Consider the following 17787-nt stretch of genomic DNA (forward strand, 5'->3'; position numbering starts at 1 on the left):
GTGAGCTCTGTGACCAGTCTGGTTGTGGTGGTGGCTGTCGTGGACAGTCAAATGATAAGGACAACTTAAAGGAAGGCCAGGGCTATGTATAATTTTGGCTGTTGTTATCATCAGGCTTTTGCATATTTAGATGAACGTTTTAAAAATAAAATTATATTTATAAACAAACTAATCAACCATAATTCAGATTCTCTGTCTTCAAATGAATTTTGATTTATTAGTATATTTTCAGGAAGTTTTATAAGTATCTAAAAACACTGATGTTCTGAGCCTTCCCTCGATTACTGTAGTAAACTTGAAACCCCCCCTTTATTTTCACAGTTATGCAATTCTAATGTGCTTACTGCTCTGTAAGTTCATACCCATCTTGGTTTTGTTCTCCCACCACTTTTTCTGCTTTTCTGTCTAGATTGGTGGAATCCGATTCCTGTATGACAACTTGGTCGAGTCCTTGGAGAGATTTAAAACCAGCAGTGGGTTTGGGTGTATTTTAGCACATAGCATGGGCCTGGGCAAGACCATACAGGTCATCTCTTTCTTGGATGTACTTTTCCGCCACACGGAAGCAAAGACTGTTCTTGCCATTGTACCTGTAAGTAGCCACGTGAGGGTCTGGCTGAGGGGCTTCCTTGCACCACTACTTTCTTTGTGTAGAGAAGATTGATTAGTGTCCTGTCTCACATGAAGCTTTATCAAACCCTTGCTGTTCTTCTCTCTCTTTCATTCCCTGTGTCCCTGAGTTTGCATGCTGTAGTCTGCTCCTTCTGTCTGGGCATGGCTGGGTGTCATTCCCTATTCTCATTTTTTTTTCTTAAAATCAGAGTGACTTACATGGGGGTTTTAATCCTTCCATGGCTAACTGTTTCAGGTGAATACACTCCAAAACTGGCTAGCAGAATTCAACATGTGGCTCCCAGCACCTGAAAACCTTCCTGCTGATTATGACTCCAAAGAGGTTCAGCCTCGCACCTTCAAAGTCCACATCCTGAATGATGAACACAAGTAGGTGCTATTAGAATCCCTTCTGAGCTCTTGGACTGCATCTTACAGAACTGTCATGAGAATTGCTGTTGCAGACTGTTTAGTCTGGGCTAATTCTGTGCCCTCAACTCCCAGATCTTTCCAACTGCGCGTTTGTTGTGGATGCCATCTTGAGGGGAGGATTTTGATGTCTGTGAGAGATTTATTGTCTCTTTCATTCAATATTAGGATCTTTTACTTCCTTCTCACACTGCTAATGTGCCTTTCTGTTCTTCCGTGTATGCTGAGATCAGGAACCCAGTTGCAGAGACAGCTACTTCTGCAGAGAGGAGCAGAAGTGCTGTGGTTTGTTTCTCGTGGTACGCTGCTAGTCCTGTCAGAGTCCTGGGATTCCCAAGACATGTGCCTCCTCTAAAACATGTTGCTTGTATTTTAAATATGAGTTGGGGTTTTTTTCCCCGAGATTTTTCACACACTTAAGGATTCCTCTACCTGACACTGTGACTTTCTGTGAATTGTGTTGTCCTTGAGGGATTCTGGCAAGTTATACAAAGCCTCCTTGTCCAGAAAGGAGAGATCAGTGATTGCAGTTACAGCCTGGTGTAGAGTGTATTCCTGGCTTGTGGATCTCTGCTTCTTTCTGGCTCATTTTTCTTGCATGGGTCAGGACAGTGTAGTGATTCTAGGGAGCTCTCAGTTCATCAGCTATGTTCATCTGTTGAGGTCTTCATCTTCTGGCTGGAAAGTACTGTGAATCTACTGATGCTACTCCAGCCATGTGTTTACTATTGGATGGGATCTGATGTCCTCTGGGAGGATTGAGTGAGGACAGTGTCTCGATCTGAACCAGTTCTGAGCAGGCTAGCAGGGAAGGAATAATTGAGAGATGGTAGCATTGGAAGAGACAACAACAAGGGATAAACGACTAGACGATTACAACCACGCACATTAGCAGCTTGTTCTGAAAATGGTTTTTGCAGAGGCAGTCTCCTCAACAGCTCTTTAAAAAGGATATTCTCAAGTTTGATATGCTTTTGTACATGACAAACTTCTATAGCTCAGTTCCTGTAAGGATTTCTCAATCGTAACCCTGTTACCTGTAGCACATAAAAGGTTTTTTTTTCTTTTCTTCTGTACCATGTTGTCTCCTAAAGAAACTTCATTGTATTCCTCTGTTTGGTTTGATGTGAGAAAGTACTTCAATTAATTGAATGGGTCTTTTTTCTAATCAGACTCCAATCCAATGGTTCAAACTGAAACTGGAGAGAAAGCTTACAGTTTATTTGGTTGGTTTGTTTATTTGTTTGCTTGCTTTGCAGGACAACAGCTGCACGTGCAAAGGTGGTGAATGACTGGGTGATAGAAGGTGGTGTGCTGCTGATGGGATATGAGATGTACCGTCTCCTCTCACTGAAGAAGTCCTTTGCCACTGGCAGGAAGAAGAAAACAAAGAAACAAGCTGTCCCTGTCATTATTGACTTGGATGAGGAAGACAGGCAGCAAGAGCTGCTGAAAGGTGGGAGGCCAGTCCTTAAGAGAGAGAGTGTGATCCAGTTGTCTAGCTGGATATCAACTCTGGCAGCACAGGGAAACAACCTATAACTTGCTTTTAGCATCCCTGCCATGATCAAACTTTGCTAGGCAGGATCGTGTCTTTGGAGGCAGAAGGTTGTGGAGCTTTGGTTGATTCTTTAATTTCTTGTAGTAGCTGCAAGTAAGCATGGAAGGCAGTACAATGAACTCGGGGATTTGTCTGGGTGAGATTTGCCAGTCTGATGTGATGCAAGACACCCAACTTGATGCAATGCAGGTCATTGAGCAGAAATCAGTGGACAGTCATGTCTGGTCATTACCACATTATGCTAAATTGGAGGTAGTGTCTAGTCACATTTTATTTCCTGAATCAGCCTTGCTCTTTGCTACCCATGAATACTGAGAGGTTTTTTGTCTTTCAGAACTATCCATGTTTTCGGGAAGTTTGTGACCCTATAAAACTAGAACTTTGTCTTACTCATCTCTAACTGACACTTAACATTTCTTGTCCTCAGGGATTGAGAAGGCTTTGTCTCGGCCTGGCCCAGATGTGGTTATTTGTGATGAGGGGCACAGGATAAAGAACTGCCATGCCAGCACTTCACAGGCCCTGAAGAACATCCGCTCCCGCCGGCGAGTAGTGCTGACTGGCTACCCGCTCCAGAACAACCTCATTGAGTATTGGTGCATGGTAGACTTTGTCCGACCTGACTTTCTAGGCTCACGGCAGGAATTCAGCAACATGTTTGAGCGCCCCATCCTGAACGGGCAGTGTATTGACAGCACCCCTCAAGATGTCCGTCTCATGAGGTATCGCAGTCATGTCCTGCATAGCCTGCTGGAAGGCTTTGTGCAGCGGTGAGTCCACAATGAGTTCTTAACGGTGTAGTCCATGCAAACAGCTCCTTCATCCCAGATTAGTCTGCTTATTTGCTGAGTTTATGCAGTACAGCTAATCATGCTGCCTTATAGAATTGTAAAATCATTTATGTTGGAAAAGACCCTTAAGATTGTTGAGTCCAACCATTAACCTAATGCTGCCAAGCCCATCACTAAAGCACGTGCCACAACTACACATCTTTTAAATACCTGCAGGGGTGGGGACTCAACACTTTCCTGGTAGCCTGTTCCAATGTTTGACAACCCTTTCAGTGAAGAAATTGTTCCTAATATCCAATCTAAACCTCCCCTGGTGCCACCTGAGGCCATTTCCTCTTGTCCTATCCCTTGTTATCCGTGAAGAGAGACCAACACCAGCTTCACTACAACTTTCTTTCAGGTAGTTGAGAGTGGTGAGGTCTCCCCTCAGCTTCCTTTTCTGCAGACTAAACAGTGCCAGTTCCCTCCGCCGCTGCTTGCAGGACTTCTGCTCTAGACCCTTCACCAGCTTCATTGTCCTTCTCTGGATATGCTTCAGCACCTCAGTGTCTGTGTTGTAAGTGAGAGGCCCAAAACTGAATGCAGTATCTGAGGTGCAGCATCACCAGTGCTGAGTACGGGGGGACGATCCCTTCCCTAGTCCTACTGGCCACACTATTTCTGATACAAGACAGGATGCTATTGGCTTTCTTGGCCATCTGTGCACACTGCTGGCTCATATTCAGCCAGCTGCTGACCAACACCTCCAGGTCCTTTTCTGCTGGGCAACTTTCCAGCCACTCTTCCCCAAGCCTTTAGTGTTGGTGGGGTGGTTGTGACCCAAGTGCAGGACCCAACACTTAGCCTTGTTGAATCTTATACAATTGTCCTCAGCCCATCAATGCAGCTTCTTAGGCTTGAGTTTTAAACAGGCGCTTTAATTTCTCTTTGTGGGAGGATCTTAAGCATACAGAGAAGACCACAGAGGAGATTCATAGGTTACCAGCTCCATATTTCTCTCAGAATCTCAGATGGTTAATCTGTCAACTGCAAAGTGGTCCTTACTGCTGTTTTGCCTTGAGGATAGAAGTAAAGTTGGTTTGGTTTGGTACCACAAGCTCTGATAATGGAAAACAACACCTCTAACTGCACCAGAGTGACCTCAGATTTATTTTGAAGTCTTAATAGTTAATTTGGATGTGTACTTTTTGACATCCTCTACCTGCGGGTCTGAAAGTCTTTCATCAGTCCTCACTTATGAAAAGTGACAGTGTCTCCACCACTCTGGAAACACATCAGCTTTGTTTCTCAGATAAAGGTTCTAAGCTGCTGGACCAGTGATTTGGATGGACTGTCTTAGTCGTTGGCAGAGCTAAAAAAAGATCTTAAGTCTTATTTCTGTTTTTCATCTGCTATGGAAAACAGGACTTTGATCACCCTCTTAACTCTGTGACCTATGCTAGAAGGTTGTAACATTTGAGGTCTCTGTAATTGTGCTTACAGTTGGTATTTGGCTTCAGGGAGAGTATCTCAGAAGTGTCATGCAGTAGAGAAGCATACAACTAAAGGTCTTTCTCCCTGCAACTGGGTGGGCAAGAAGTCAAAATCTTACCCTACAGGCAGCCACAGAGAGATCAGACTGGGAAATTCCCTTCCCTCTATTTATCTCTCTTTCTTTATTTTCTCCACAGACGAGGCCACAATGTGCTGAAGGTTCAGCTCCCATCTAAGGAAGAACATGTCATTTTGGTACGTCTATCAAAGATCCAGCGGGCCCTTTATACGGAGTTCATGAACCGGTTCCGAGATGCAGGCAACAGTGGCTGGCTGGGACTGAACCCACTCAAAGCTTTCTGTGTCTGTTGCAAGGTAGGTTTTGTCAGGAGATGTAAAGAAATACTCTAGTATGTAAGGGAAGGGCAGGAATATAAGTCAAAACAGGAGATAAAATCATGGTTGGCCAGGCACATCTATCTTCAGAGTGCTCTGCAATGGACCAGCAGAATTGTTATCCCTATGTCCAGAACTGGGATGCAGGGATGTTAAATGTCTTTTTCAGATTTTTGCAAGAAACCTGCTGCCTTCAGCTGAACCAGTACTAGGCTGATACCTTAACCATTTAACAAGCAGCTTCCTCTGCATTTGTGCTGTGTGGGTGCACAATGGCCTTCTGTTTTGTTCTCAATTAAATAATTTGGCAGTTTTAAAGCCAGAAGAGCCTTGGTTAAGATGGTGTATACCCTGTGTTATGGTAGAGTCATGTTTTCTGTTTTCACTGCCTTCATGCAGTCAGACTGGTTTTTCCTGCAGTGCCTTATAGTTCCATGTGGGGATGGTGAGGAGATGATCGAAGTATTAGTTCTTTCCTTTGAATAGCTGTGGGAGTTTTCAATCCACAGTCACTGACTAGCAGTAGGCAGCTCAGGCCTAACCACTTTCTTTTCTTACCCCTTCAGATCTGGAACCATCCAGATGTGCTGTATGAAGCTCTGCAAAAGGAGAATCTGGCAAATGAGCAGGATTTGGATGTGGATGACCTTGGCACAGCAAGTACTAATTCCCGTTGCCAGCCTCAGGGAGTTAAAGTCAAAACAGAAAGTAATGCATTGGCATCGCCAGTTGGAGAAGCTACCAATAGCAAGTTCCTTCAGAGCGTTGGTTTCAACCCTTTTCAGGAGAGAGCAAATCAGGTCGTTACTTACGAGTGGGTGAGTACCACTGCAGGAAAACTCTTCATCTGGAGGGTTATGATAAGCATAGGCTAGATACTTACTCTGAAAGACTGTACCTCTTTTTCTTAAGACAGTTTTCTGAAGTAGATGGGAAAGACTTTACTGTGTAAGAGTTGGAGATTTCTGTTACATTTTCTCTACCATAGAGTATCTTGATAAGCATGTCTGCATGGTGCAGGTAGGGGTTTTGGGACTCTGATGAAGCAGGAGTGCAGGCAGCACTCTTTTATACCATTGTTTTCATCTGACCAAAAAGGCTATGGACTTTGTTTTTCTGAAAAAGGTGTTAGAGTGTAAGTTTAATCTAGATAAGGTGGTAGTAAATCTAGTGGGCTAGAGGAAAGGTCTTGAGATAAAGTAGAGAGTCATGAGAGGTTAAGAGAATGCTCGTTCATCCTTACTACAAGAAGCTTGTCATTTGGAGCTTCTGGAATGGGAGGTAGCAGCAGTAGTTGGGAGTAATGTTGTCACCTCAACCTGGCTGGATGTATATAACCTCTCTGCATTGACTTATTTCTCTCACCTTGAGACAGGATTGTTGAACTAAACAGGGAATGAGCAACTCCACCTGTAATAGTCTCCCGTTTCTCGGTAGGCCAAAGACATCTTGTGTAATTACCAGACGGGAGTCTTGGAGAACTCACCCAAGATGGTGTTACTCTTCCACCTAATTGAGGAAAGTGTGAAGCTTGGAGACAAGATCTTGGTCTTCAGGTAAGCAAAGTATTAACAGCTGATCCTACAGTCACTAAATGTTGGAGCAGTTGAACCCCTCCTGGTACTAGGAGGTTGTTACACAGGGTGAGTGGTGTGGCAGTTCCTCTTTTCAACTTTGTTGTATTAGATCCTGGTTTTCCTCCATGGATTTTATACCTCTGCCACTATGAAGTTTACTAGTGAGAGGTGTGCTGCCACAAGCAGGGTTTGACAACCTTAAGTTCTGTCATGTCCACTTTTGCTGCTGTGGGGGATTTCTCCTGAACAGAAATCTTGGTTTTGCAGCCAGAGCTTGTCCACGTTATCCGTCATTGAAGAGTTTTTGGCAGAGAGAGCAATGCCGAGTCCTGCAGGCTCAGATGGAGGAGTTCACAACTGGGTCCGAAATATCAACTATTACAGTGAGTGCAGCCAATCTTCCTCTCTTTTGGTGTGACACTGTTTGATCCTCTGAGATGGACTAATTCCTGAAAGTGACCCGCCATCTTCTTGTAGTTGTCCCTGGGTGTGAAAATGCTCTTCCGAAGCACTCTTCTGAAGAGGTCTCTTTCAGATTGTTCTTATTTTAGTTGCTTGGGAAGACAGTGTCAGTTTGATAGCAACTAGCTGATATTTCTAAATCCTCTTTTTGACAACTTACTCAGAAGATGTTAGATATCTTTAATGTCTCACAGAGTAGTGCTTTCTTAAGTTGTAAAAGATACTTTTTGCTTCCTGTTGGCTGTTTTCTAGACCTTGCTTCCCAAACCAGAATCACTGTTGAACACTTTCACTAGCTTGGGGCTGTGAATTCCTCCTCCCTTCTTCCACACTTTAAGTCTTGTTCTGGCATGGATTGTTGCTTTGTGTGGCTACTTTACAGGCCAGAACTGAGAGGAGCAGTAGATATGGTGTTCCTGATTTTTGCAGAGCTGCCAGAAGCAAGCTGCTGCACAAGAACAGAGATGTGACACCCTCCTGCACTCCTTTAGACCAGTATTCTCTGTGCTTAGATCCAGTCTATGACTTTCACAATTATTCTTTCTCTTGGTTCCGTGAGCTTCCAGCATATGTGAGACCTTAATCCCTGCTGCTCTGGCTTGCTGTCTGTCTTGCCTAATGTGGAGCCTTAATGGGCTAGGTGTGCTATAGCACTTCCAGTCTTGGCCTTGCCAAGCTTGAGTAATGTTTTGCTTGATCTTTTAGCTGAAAATATCCCAACCTGGCTGGGCAAATTAGATACAGAGTGATCCAACCGGGGTCCTGGAGTGCATGAGTTGAGGAAGACCTAGAATTGATTGGGAACCAGTGCCAAAGCTCAGTGTTTGGGAAGTGGTTTTGTTCTGATGGAATTCCCCCAAATATACCGAGCTTTTAAATGTGTCCTTAATTTCCTTCTCAGGACTGGATGGCAGCACCTCTGCCTCAGAAAGGGAACGACTGATTAACCAGTTCAATGACCCCAGCAATACCTCTGTTTGGCTCTTCCTTTTGTCCACACGGTAAGCTGGCTGGAGCAGAAAGGCACAGTGGAGGACTCACACTGATGCTCTGTATGTGTATGGGTTTTCAGTTCTTAACTTCCTTTCTAACATGGTCTCAAGACTCTATGGAATAATAGTGCCATCTGCTTCTGAATTCCCTAGGGGTGTAGGATTTTAGCCTTAGTCCTCTCTAACAACAAGTCTTCAAAACCAAACACGGGTTTGAAGTTGCCTTTATGACTGGAGGGAACTTTCCATAGACACCTCATAGACTCTTGGCTGTGATGGCTGTCCCTGTCTAGAAGCTTTGAAAATTGGCCAAGGCAGCAATTTGAAATTTGCCTTCTATTTTCAGTGCTGGGTGTTTGGGTGTCAACCTCATTGGAGCAAACAGAGTGGTGGTGTTTGATGCTTCTTGGAACCCATGCCATGATGCCCAGGCCGTGTGCCGAGTGTACCGCTATGGGCAGAAGAAGCCATGCCACATTTACAGACTGGTTTCTGATTACACCCTTGAAAAGAAGATCTATGACCGTCAGATCTCCAAGCAGGGCATGTCAGGTAAGCATGGATGGACATGGCACTCCACTCTTGGCTTTCATTCCTTTTAGCTCCTTTAAGTCTTGTTGCTGTGGGTTTTTTAACTTCTTTTTTATAAGGTTGAAAACCAGACAGCCTAAGAAGTGACAGACACTATCCTGGGGCTGTGTTTGATGTTTATGAATGGACAGTGATGTGAGATCCTATAAGAAATTCCTGGCAAAGCTGTAAGGGTTGTAGAGACAGCATCCTGCAGCAGGGTTGTGCTGCCAGCCCAGTGCAGTGCCATTTACCTTCCCTGCTACTCTCCTGGCTGCTGCAAGAGACTGGAGACTTGAGAGGTGGTCATCCTGTTTTCCCCTGTGCCTGGGGGATTACTTGTCTTAAACTGAGCATTACTTATTAAATAGCTCTGTACTTCCATTCCTCCAGCAGCGAGAGAGAAGACAGTGACATTAAGATATATATTGATACCTTTCACTGATAGTGCTTACTTAGGAGCCAAGAACAATTCATTCATTTCAGTTCTGACCTGCCCTTGTACCAAAAGTATCTTCTGTGCTGGCTTGCGCCAACTGTCGAGCTGCTCTCCTAGGGAATGCAGCTGAGGGTTGTGGTGACCCAAAAAGAGTTCTGCTGCCTCTATCCTTCTTTGTCTCCAAACCCAACTCCAGAGGCAGCAGCCTGGCGTGATCGGCTCAGCATGCTGTCTTGCACTCTAGGTGGAGTCCCCTGCCAGCTGGCTTGGCACCCAGGAGGGGCCTCAATATAGATGTTTTCTCCATGTGCTCCCATTTGCCCTGTGTGCAGGAAGGAACATCCAAGGAAAACTTTCAGGCTCTTGTGAGGGAGGGACTGTGACTGCTTTTCTGAGCTTTTGACTCAACAAAGTTCTGTAAATTTCAGCACCTGGTTATTAACTTGAGCCTTTTTGGTGGGATTTGCGAGAGGGCACATGCTGATGTGGCTGCAGTTCTGTTCCAGGTCTTGCATGTTTTCAGCCTTGCGATGTGAGACGGGACACCATCCCTAACTAGCTTCATGTTCCTGCATGCCAGGAGCTCAGTGACCTGCACTGCATTGCTGTGCTGTCTGGAGCACAAGCATTTGTCAGCCTGACTTGGTCAAACAGGCTCATCCCTGAACACGGCTGATTATTTTTTTTCCCTGCCCTGACATTTGCAGAAGGCTTCTTAGGGCTGTGCAGATTTCAGTGAGGGAGCTCTGTTGGGACAGGAGTGTAGGAAGGGCAGCAGGCGGCAGTACCTATTTATTCCCTTCTCTGCTCACTCCATTCCCTGTCTTTTCCAGATCGGGTGGTGGATGATCTGAACCCAGTGCTGAATTTCACCCGCCGGGAGGTGGAGAACCTGCTTCATTTTGTGGAAGAGGAATCCGACCCTGCTCAGCTCTCCCTCAATCCGAGCAAGATGAAGGAGTCTGTTCTACAATTAGCCTGTCTCAAGTATCCTCACCTCATCACCAAGGTAAGACCAACCTGCTTCATTGCTTGGTACAGCACTGCACAGGCAGGAGGTCTGGAGGAGTCTGGCTTTGTGATGGGGATGTGGTGGCAAGAAGGACACATCTGTGCACTGATAGGAATAGGTAAAAAATCCTCTAGAGAGGGTTCTAAGAGCCCTGCCCTTCCCTGCAATATCTTATACACATTTAGAGCCACATCTGTCCTGGACAGATTTGAGGGCAGGTTGTCGGACACCCCTTTCTTCAACTTGGTGCTGGGTGGGAAGGTGGCAGTGACATATCCCAGCTTGCTGCTAGCTCCTGTCTTAGGATGGCTTTAAAACAAAGCAGAGACAGCCAGCACTTGCCTGTGTTGTGGAGTTTCGGTGCAGAGTGGGCCTGTGGCCAGGTGCCGTGGGGCTCTGGTGGCTGTGTGATGACTCAGCAGGCTCTGTGTTTGGGCTTTTAGCCTGGCCTGTGGCTCATGGGTTTTGCTCTGTGCTCGTGGTAAGCGATGACCTTGGCTGGGCAGGCTTAGCGACGGTGAGTGATGGCTTAGCTGACTGTCACTCTTCAAGCTGAGCCTTGGTCACATCCATAGCGTTGCCTCATGCATGCCCCACGCATGCCATCACCACTTCTGCCTCCCAACTCCCCTCTTCCCTGCTCCAGCCTGGGATGGAGACAGCGTTGATGCAGGGACCAGGTGGCTCCATTTGGGGCATGCTGGTTCCCTCTTGTGGTGTGCTGATGTCAAAACCTCAGTGCTGTGGGGTTGCAGGAGCCTTTTCAGCATGAGTCACTGCTGATCGACCGGAAGGAGCACAAGCTGACCAAGGCAGAGAAGAAAGCAGCCAAGAAGAGCTATGAGGAGGAAAAGCGAGCATCCGTCCCCTACACCCGGCCGTCCTACGCACAGTATTACCCAGCCAGTGACCAGAGTCTGACGAGCATCCCTGCCTTTAGCCAGAGGAACTGGTGAGTACCCGACTCTTCCCCTTCTTCCTGTGCTGTAGACATGAAATGAGGGGGCAGAGGATGCTTAGCCCTGTCGGTGGGGTCACTGCACTTTTCTTCCTCTCTCACTAGGCGACCAGCCCTCAAGGGTGAGGACAAGCCGGTGGCAAGTGTCCGCCCAGTTCAATCCACCCCCATACCTATGATGCCCCGGCATGTCCCCATGGGTGGTGCTGGATCAACCTCAAGTTCCAACCCTGCTGTCAACTTCCCCATCAACTATCTACAGCGAGCTGGTGTCTTTGTGCAGAAGATTGTCACCACCACAGGTGAGTGACTGATGCTCCCAGTAAGTTGAGTTGTGATGCTTGTGGAGAATTGAGGATCAGGGTGAGTTGTTGATGCCCTCATGGGCTATGGGCAGACAGGCATCACAGCCACTGATACTGCCTCTGCATTTGGGTGGTTCCCCTGTACTTGGAGGATTTTCCCTGCAGGTGTACAAGGGGCATGGGCCTCGCGGGTTGTTGAGAGTGAAGTCCAGGTGAGAGGGCCTTCAGTACTGTCAGCAGTTGTCCTTGTTGGGACAGGGGAGATGCTGTGCCAGAGCAGCATGCCTTTTGCTTCCTTGGAGCCTCTGCTGCCTTTCTGTGCTGCTCAGAAATAAACCCAGGGTTTGCGCATAGGAGAGACAACTGCATTGCAAGCAAAGGGGTTTGGTGGTGCACCTCTCCACTCCTGACTGTGACTGACATGTAATTTTATGGACACTGTTGTGTTTCTTCCCCCACTGCCAGATATTGTGATTCCGGGTACAAATACATCCACTGATGTACAAGCAAGAATCAGTGCTGGTGAGAGCATCCACATCATCCGAGGGACAAAAGGTAAGTCTGTCTGTCTTGGTAAGACTTGTGGATAGGGTCCTAGCTAATTAGCAAAGAAAAGGATGTAAAAGCATGAATGAGTCCCTTGAGAGGAAAAAAACAAGAGGAGAAGGAGATCTTGAATTTGCAGTGGCTCTGTTGCAGCCCGTGCTTTGGGTGTGCTGTTGTAGCTGATGCTTCAGGGCTATTGCAGCTGTGGCTGCTCCTGCCTCTGAGAGGAGCTGTTGAACTTTATGGCTGGGTGTCTCATTCTCACAACACCCACTGCGCATACTGGGACAGCCAAACACTTCCCGCAGCTCCCAGAGCAAACTTAGTCCCAGGCATGAAGTTCCATATTTCCCACTGGCAGCACATTGGGAGAGGGTGAGCTCCAACCCAGGAAAGCTGAAGGGGGGTGGAAGTGAGGAGGGAGAAAGGGGGCAGAAGCCCCCCCGCCCCGATCTCCCTGCATGGTCTATGGGCTGGCCTTATGCAGCACTGCTGTCCCATTCCTGCCCAGGCAGCCTCACGGGCTCACAGATCCAGGGTCCTAAGTTGAGACTGAAAACCATGAATGAAATTGTTGTGCCTCTGTCCCAGGGACGTACATCCGGACCAGCGATGGGCGGATTTTTGCTATCCGGACCACTGGGAAGCCAAAGGGCAACGAAGACCGTCGGACAGCTGCCTCAGGTAGGGGCTTGCGAGCACTGTGTGGGGCTTGCTCACAGGCTTTCCTACCTGAGTGTCTGGATCAGCATTCCCTGGCCACCTTCCATCACGCCTGTGTTCAGAGCTGACCCAAAATCTCCCCATGTTATCCCCACTGGAAGGTGTTCCACTGTTGCCTCTTGGCCCCAGGTTCTTCTCCAAGGTTGTCTTTCTCACCTGCTCCATCTCCATGTTTCCAGGCTCCCAGAGCTCCTCACTGGAGTCCACAAGCAATGGCAGACACAGTGCCTCATCACCGCAGCTCCCCAGCGCGGAGGAGCTCACTCGGCCCATATCCCCCGACAGCCCCGAGATCATCAGCGAACTGCAGCAGTACGCAGAGGCAGCAGCTGCCCGGGAGTCCCGGCACAGCTCTCCCAGCACCAACGCGGCACAAAGTCACCCTGCCCGCACGGACAACGCACCCGGCTTAGCAGCCCGAGGAGCCGAGCAGCGTGTGGGGATTCACTGCATGGCTCCCTCCGTGTCTTCAGCCCTGCCAGCCACCAGCCAGCACGTCGATGCCCACTCGGTGTTGGACTTACGGGGCAACAAGCGCAAGTCGACCTCGCCATCAGCTCCAGAGGAGCAAGCCCGCAGGCAGCAGAAGAAGCGCCAGTTGCCATCATCCGTGCAGCCGTACGAACACGGGTACCCCGTCTCTGGTGGGTTCGCCATGCCTCCTGTCTCTTTAAACCACAACCTAACCCATCCATTTGCCTCCCAACCAGGAAACTCCTTGTACATGGGCACTGGCTCCTCTTATTACCAGCTGCCCAATTTACTCCCAGACCCTCATCTGGTGTTCCCTGTGACTACTGACCCTCTGCTGACAGCCGGCACCGCCAGCTCTTCTGCTGCTACCTCAGCCACCGCCAGCGTCCCCTCATTCATGCTAAACCCTTCTCTGACGGGGGTGCTGCCCAATTACTCGCTTCCCTTCACGCAGTCACTCCTGCCCGAGCCCAGGATGTTTGCTCCTTTCCCAGCCCCCGTCTTGCCTAGCAGCCTTCCCAGGAGCATGGCATCTGCCTACCCTGGCTACATGTCCCCTCACTCGGGCTATCCGGCCGGGGGCCTCCTTCGGTCCCAGGTGCCTCAGTTTGAACCCCAAGAGGTCCCAGAGGTGGGATGCAGCTCTAATGACGAGGACAAAGACGACGATGTTATAGAGATCACAGGGAAATAGTGGGCCCAGCTCCTGCTCAGTCTCAGCTCCGCCAGGAGGCAAAAGTTGCAGGACCTTTTTGGGAGTCAGGATTTCCCCTCTGGGCCACAGCAGCGGGTGGAGAAGGATGCGAAGGGTGTGGCGTGGGGGTTGTTTTGTTCTTTTCATTTTGTTTTGTTGTTTTTTAGCTGTCAAGGATCTGAATTGTATTAGGGGCTGGGAGATGGGAGGGGGGATAGAGTGGACCTGCAAGGACCCGGGGAGCAAGAGCCAGGGGAGGAGGGAAGCAGCAATGCAAACCATATGAGTGCCTCCCTTCCACGCTCTGTCTGTCTGTCTGTCTCTGTTCTCTGTCTTGTCTGGAAGGGGGAGGCTTGGTGTTGCAAGTCAGTGCCCTTCTCAGGCCTGGAGGCCCAGGCTTGACCGCTGGCAGGGCCCAGCTCTCTCTCACATGAACTGCCTTATCTGTGAACTTCTCTCACTCTGGGAGGTATGGGCCAGGGGGGCGACTCCAGCAGAGGTTGGGGACAAAGCGTTTTTACCAGGGAGGGAGCGGGGTGGGCTTCTACGTTGTGTATGTTGGGGCAGGGGGGAATTGATGTAAAAGAGAAACAAAAAAAAGAAACAAAAAAAGAAACAAAACACCCCACAAACAATTTGTCATCCTCTTCAAATTCACATGAAACTAGAGCAAGGGCTCCAGGTGGGTTCCTGCCACAGCCAGGAGGGCAGGGCTCTGGTGGGGGGCTCCCCCAGGCCCTTCTGGAGGGTCCCGTCCAAGGCAGGTTGGTCCCGTGGTTCTGATGCCAGCTCTGTGTGCCAGATGAGTGGAGCAAGCCCAGACATCTTGGTGGCTGTCAGAGGGGAATCCTGGTGACTTCCCAGGCTCTGCAGCCCTGCCAGGCTGTGTGAAGGCCATGTCTCGCCCCACCGTGGCCCACCAGATCTGGGGGTAGGTGGGTACACTGCTGCTTCTGAACAGCGCCAGGCAGTGGAGGTTGGGAGGGGACACTGGACCCAGTGCCAGTTGCTGTTGAAGCTGTGATTGGAGCGACTTCCCCCTGCACAGAATCTCTACATTAATTTATTTCATGAAGGCATAGTATTTATTGTTTGGGGGACTCTTTCTTTCTACTTTTAAATTAATTTCCGTATTAAAAAAATAAAATGCTGGCCTCCATCATGCAGTGGTTGCTTGTTGGCTTGTCTGTGTGGGGAGAAGCAGCCGATTGACCAAAGTGTAGCCTAGAAGCAGGGCCGGCTGTAGCTGACCCATGTCGTGTTGGCTTGATGTGCCCCATCAGGGGATCATGGCAGAGCAGGGAGGAGTTGTGCCAGGTGCTCTGCAGCAGCTGGCGGGAGGATGGAGTCCTCTTCTCATGTTGGAGCAGGTGGAGGAGCACGTGTGGAAGTTTCCTGTGCTCATTCCCAGCGAGGAGAAGGGCTGTGAGGCATGCTTTCCCCACGCGGGGAGCAGCACGGGGCCCAGCCCAGCTCTGCCACAGGCATGCAGAGGCTGGCCCTAGCCCCGACAGCGGACACGCTGGCTGCTCGCCTTGGTGCCAGGGCTCCTAAGGAGAGGTTGGGCTACCCGAGTGCAGCTGGATGGGTGTGTGTGGCTGTGTGTGTGACAGCGTTAGGCTGGAGACGTCAGATCCAGGAACCTCCATGTCACATCTGGGTGTCATCAGGCAAGAGATGTGCTCGCCTGTGTGGGATGTCCCTGGAGTGTGGCCAGGGCCTCGGAGCAGTGGTAGCTTGCAGGGGACCACTTGGGCTCTGGAAGCTGCAGACACTGGTGTCTGTTGGGACCAACTAGGTGTAGGAAAGGGCAGGATGTCCTGACATCCTCCGTCGAAGGGGTGCTGGAAGATGGGGACCTCCCTTCCTCAGAGAGAGAGAGAGGGGGTGTGGGGGTGTGCACGCGTGTGTTACAAAAACATAATAAAAAATGTTATGGGGCTTTCCTAGTGTCTTTCTCTGTTTAATGGACATTGTCTGTCAAACATAACCACACCATTCATAGAAGCCTTAGATCAACAGTTTAGCTATGCAAATTATTTTAATTATTTTTTTAAAAAACAAACATTAAAATAGTGCTTTCTTCTTTAACATATCCTAGGAGTTGAAAACCGAGGGGTTCTGAGCAAACTGCTGGACAACTTGTCTTTGGATGCACCATGGAAATAAAAATCAAACCCCCCCACAAAAGTAACAAAGCAAATTAACTGATGGTGTTCATGCAAGTTTCTCCAAAGACTTGACAGTGCTGCATCTGTGAGTCATGCCCTCCTGTGCTCTGTGTGTCCACCTCATGCACAACCCTGTGACACTGATTGTATGACGAGCTTGCCCAGATGTCCGTTGCATCCCTGTGAGGCTGTCGGTTTTCCGGTGGATTTGGGGAATGGACGTAGGCAAGGGCTTTCCTTGTCGAGAGTAGCAAGTGTTGAGACCTGTGGGTGCATGTGGGAGGCCGGAGCATGAGCAGACCCTCTCCAGAGCCCTGCCACAGCCCTGCTCCTCACTGGTGGTGGTCAGGGTAGTGGGGCTCATCCCAGGGACCCTCCCAAGTCCTCTCTGAATGGGGCGTTTCTGTGGCTCTGTGCTGGGACAAGGCATGAAGATTTGGCTAGGGGCAGTTGTCACCGCAGCTTTGGCCACTTTCTCTGCCTCTTGCCTCTCCAGGAGCACACTCAGGGCTTCCTGAGCAGGCCCTGGCACATCTCCACGCTGCTGTCTGATGTCCTCCTGGGGCTCCCCGATGTAACCCAGGCCCTGTGGCCATAGGAGCTGGAGGTGTCCAGCGCTCACCTGCCACCAGGCACACGCTTTGTGCCACAGGCTGGACGTTGCTCTCATGGCACCAGGGTGAGGTGCGAGGGCTCTCCTGGCTCCTGCATGGCCATGGCAGCTTGGAGACCCCTCCCTGCCATCCCATCGTGTGGCTGCCCCCAGATGTGACCCGTGGTGAGGGGCTTCCTCTGGCTAGCAAACATGAGTGGCTCTGCCAGCTGCAGCATGGTGCCCTGGCACAGCAAGCGCCCGAGTGAAGCCCTGGCTGCCCTCCCTGAGCACAGTGGGATGGGCAGCAAATCCCTGCCCCATGTACCAGCCCTGAGCACCCCCTTAACGAGGGTCAGGGTCCCCTGGGCCCTGTCAGAGCCTTGGCTGAGAGGTGGAGAGCTGTGACGCCCTGACCATGGGGCTCCCGTGGGGACTGGCAGTGACTGGGGCTGGCTCCAAAGCCGCCAGAGGCACCTGCTCTCCCACAGCACCGTGGGAAGAGTTTCCTCCACCCCACGGAAGCCCTGAGGGTGTGCAGGTTACCCAGGGCCTTTTCCAAGTGGGGGGACCTGTCAGAACCCTAAAACCCCTCTCCCATGGGACTCCCTCTACCCCTCATCTGCCACCCAAGACTTTTCTCCTCTTCAGCACGTGGTTCTGCTGCAGAGGGTCCCATCTTGGTTTTCCTGAGCCTGGAACAGGGGCTTTCCCTTCACGGGTTAAATTCTTCTTTTGCCACTGAATTTCTGTCTCCAAATGACTGTATGGAAGCAGCAGCCAGTTTGCAGCAGGGCTGCAGGTGACATTGAGGACAGCAGTGCAGGACTCACCGCTGGGGTTTTTGGACACTAAGGAAGATTTCTGAGCACAACCCCAACACCAGGGCAGAGCTGCAGGGGCCTCAGGGGCAGCGAGCTGCCCTCCATGTCAGCACCCAGCCCTCAGCCATTCATTGGGTGGGAGGTTTCTGCTCCTGGGGACAGTGGGACAGAGGCTGAGTACTGCTG

General features: G+C 49.6%; 1 protein-coding gene across 5 annotated transcripts in view; it reads left to right on the top strand.

Annotated features, from left to right (window-relative positions):
* RAD54L2 (RAD54 like 2) overlaps positions 1-17781 on the top strand; it is a 50668-nt gene extending 32887 nt beyond the window's left edge. For 4 of the 5 annotated variants that reach the window (XM_026857312.1, XM_026857313.1, XM_026857315.1 and 1 more), the window contains 16 exons: positions 410-592; positions 869-1002; positions 2301-2497; positions 3030-3372; positions 5064-5241; positions 5829-6080; positions 6700-6818; positions 7107-7222; positions 8203-8302; positions 8640-8845; positions 10136-10311; positions 11070-11266; positions 11378-11574; positions 12043-12132; positions 12715-12807; positions 13026-15176. In XM_026857312.1, coding sequence (XP_026713113.1) covers positions 410-592; positions 869-1002; positions 2301-2497; positions 3030-3372; positions 5064-5241; positions 5829-6080; positions 6700-6818; positions 7107-7222; positions 8203-8302; positions 8640-8845; positions 10136-10311; positions 11070-11266; positions 11378-11574; positions 12043-12132; positions 12715-12807; positions 13026-14014 — 3570 coding nt within the window. In that variant the 3' untranslated portion in view covers positions 14015-15176. Of the gene's footprint in view, positions 1-409; positions 593-868; positions 1003-2300; positions 2498-3029; positions 3373-5063; positions 5242-5828; positions 6081-6699; positions 6819-7106; positions 7223-8202; positions 8303-8639; positions 8846-10135; positions 10312-11069; positions 11267-11377; positions 11575-12042; positions 12133-12714; positions 12808-13025; positions 15177-16115 lie in introns of those variants that run through there. The other variant, XM_026857317.1, reaches the window with a different exon arrangement.
* Positions 17782-17787: the final 6 nt, after the last annotated feature.

Source organism: Athene cunicularia (genome assembly GCF_003259725.1).
Source record: "Athene cunicularia isolate RWA chromosome 12 unlocalized genomic scaffold, athCun1 chr12_part1, whole genome shotgun sequence".
Taxonomy (NCBI): Eukaryota; Metazoa; Chordata; class Aves; order Strigiformes; family Strigidae; genus Athene; species Athene cunicularia.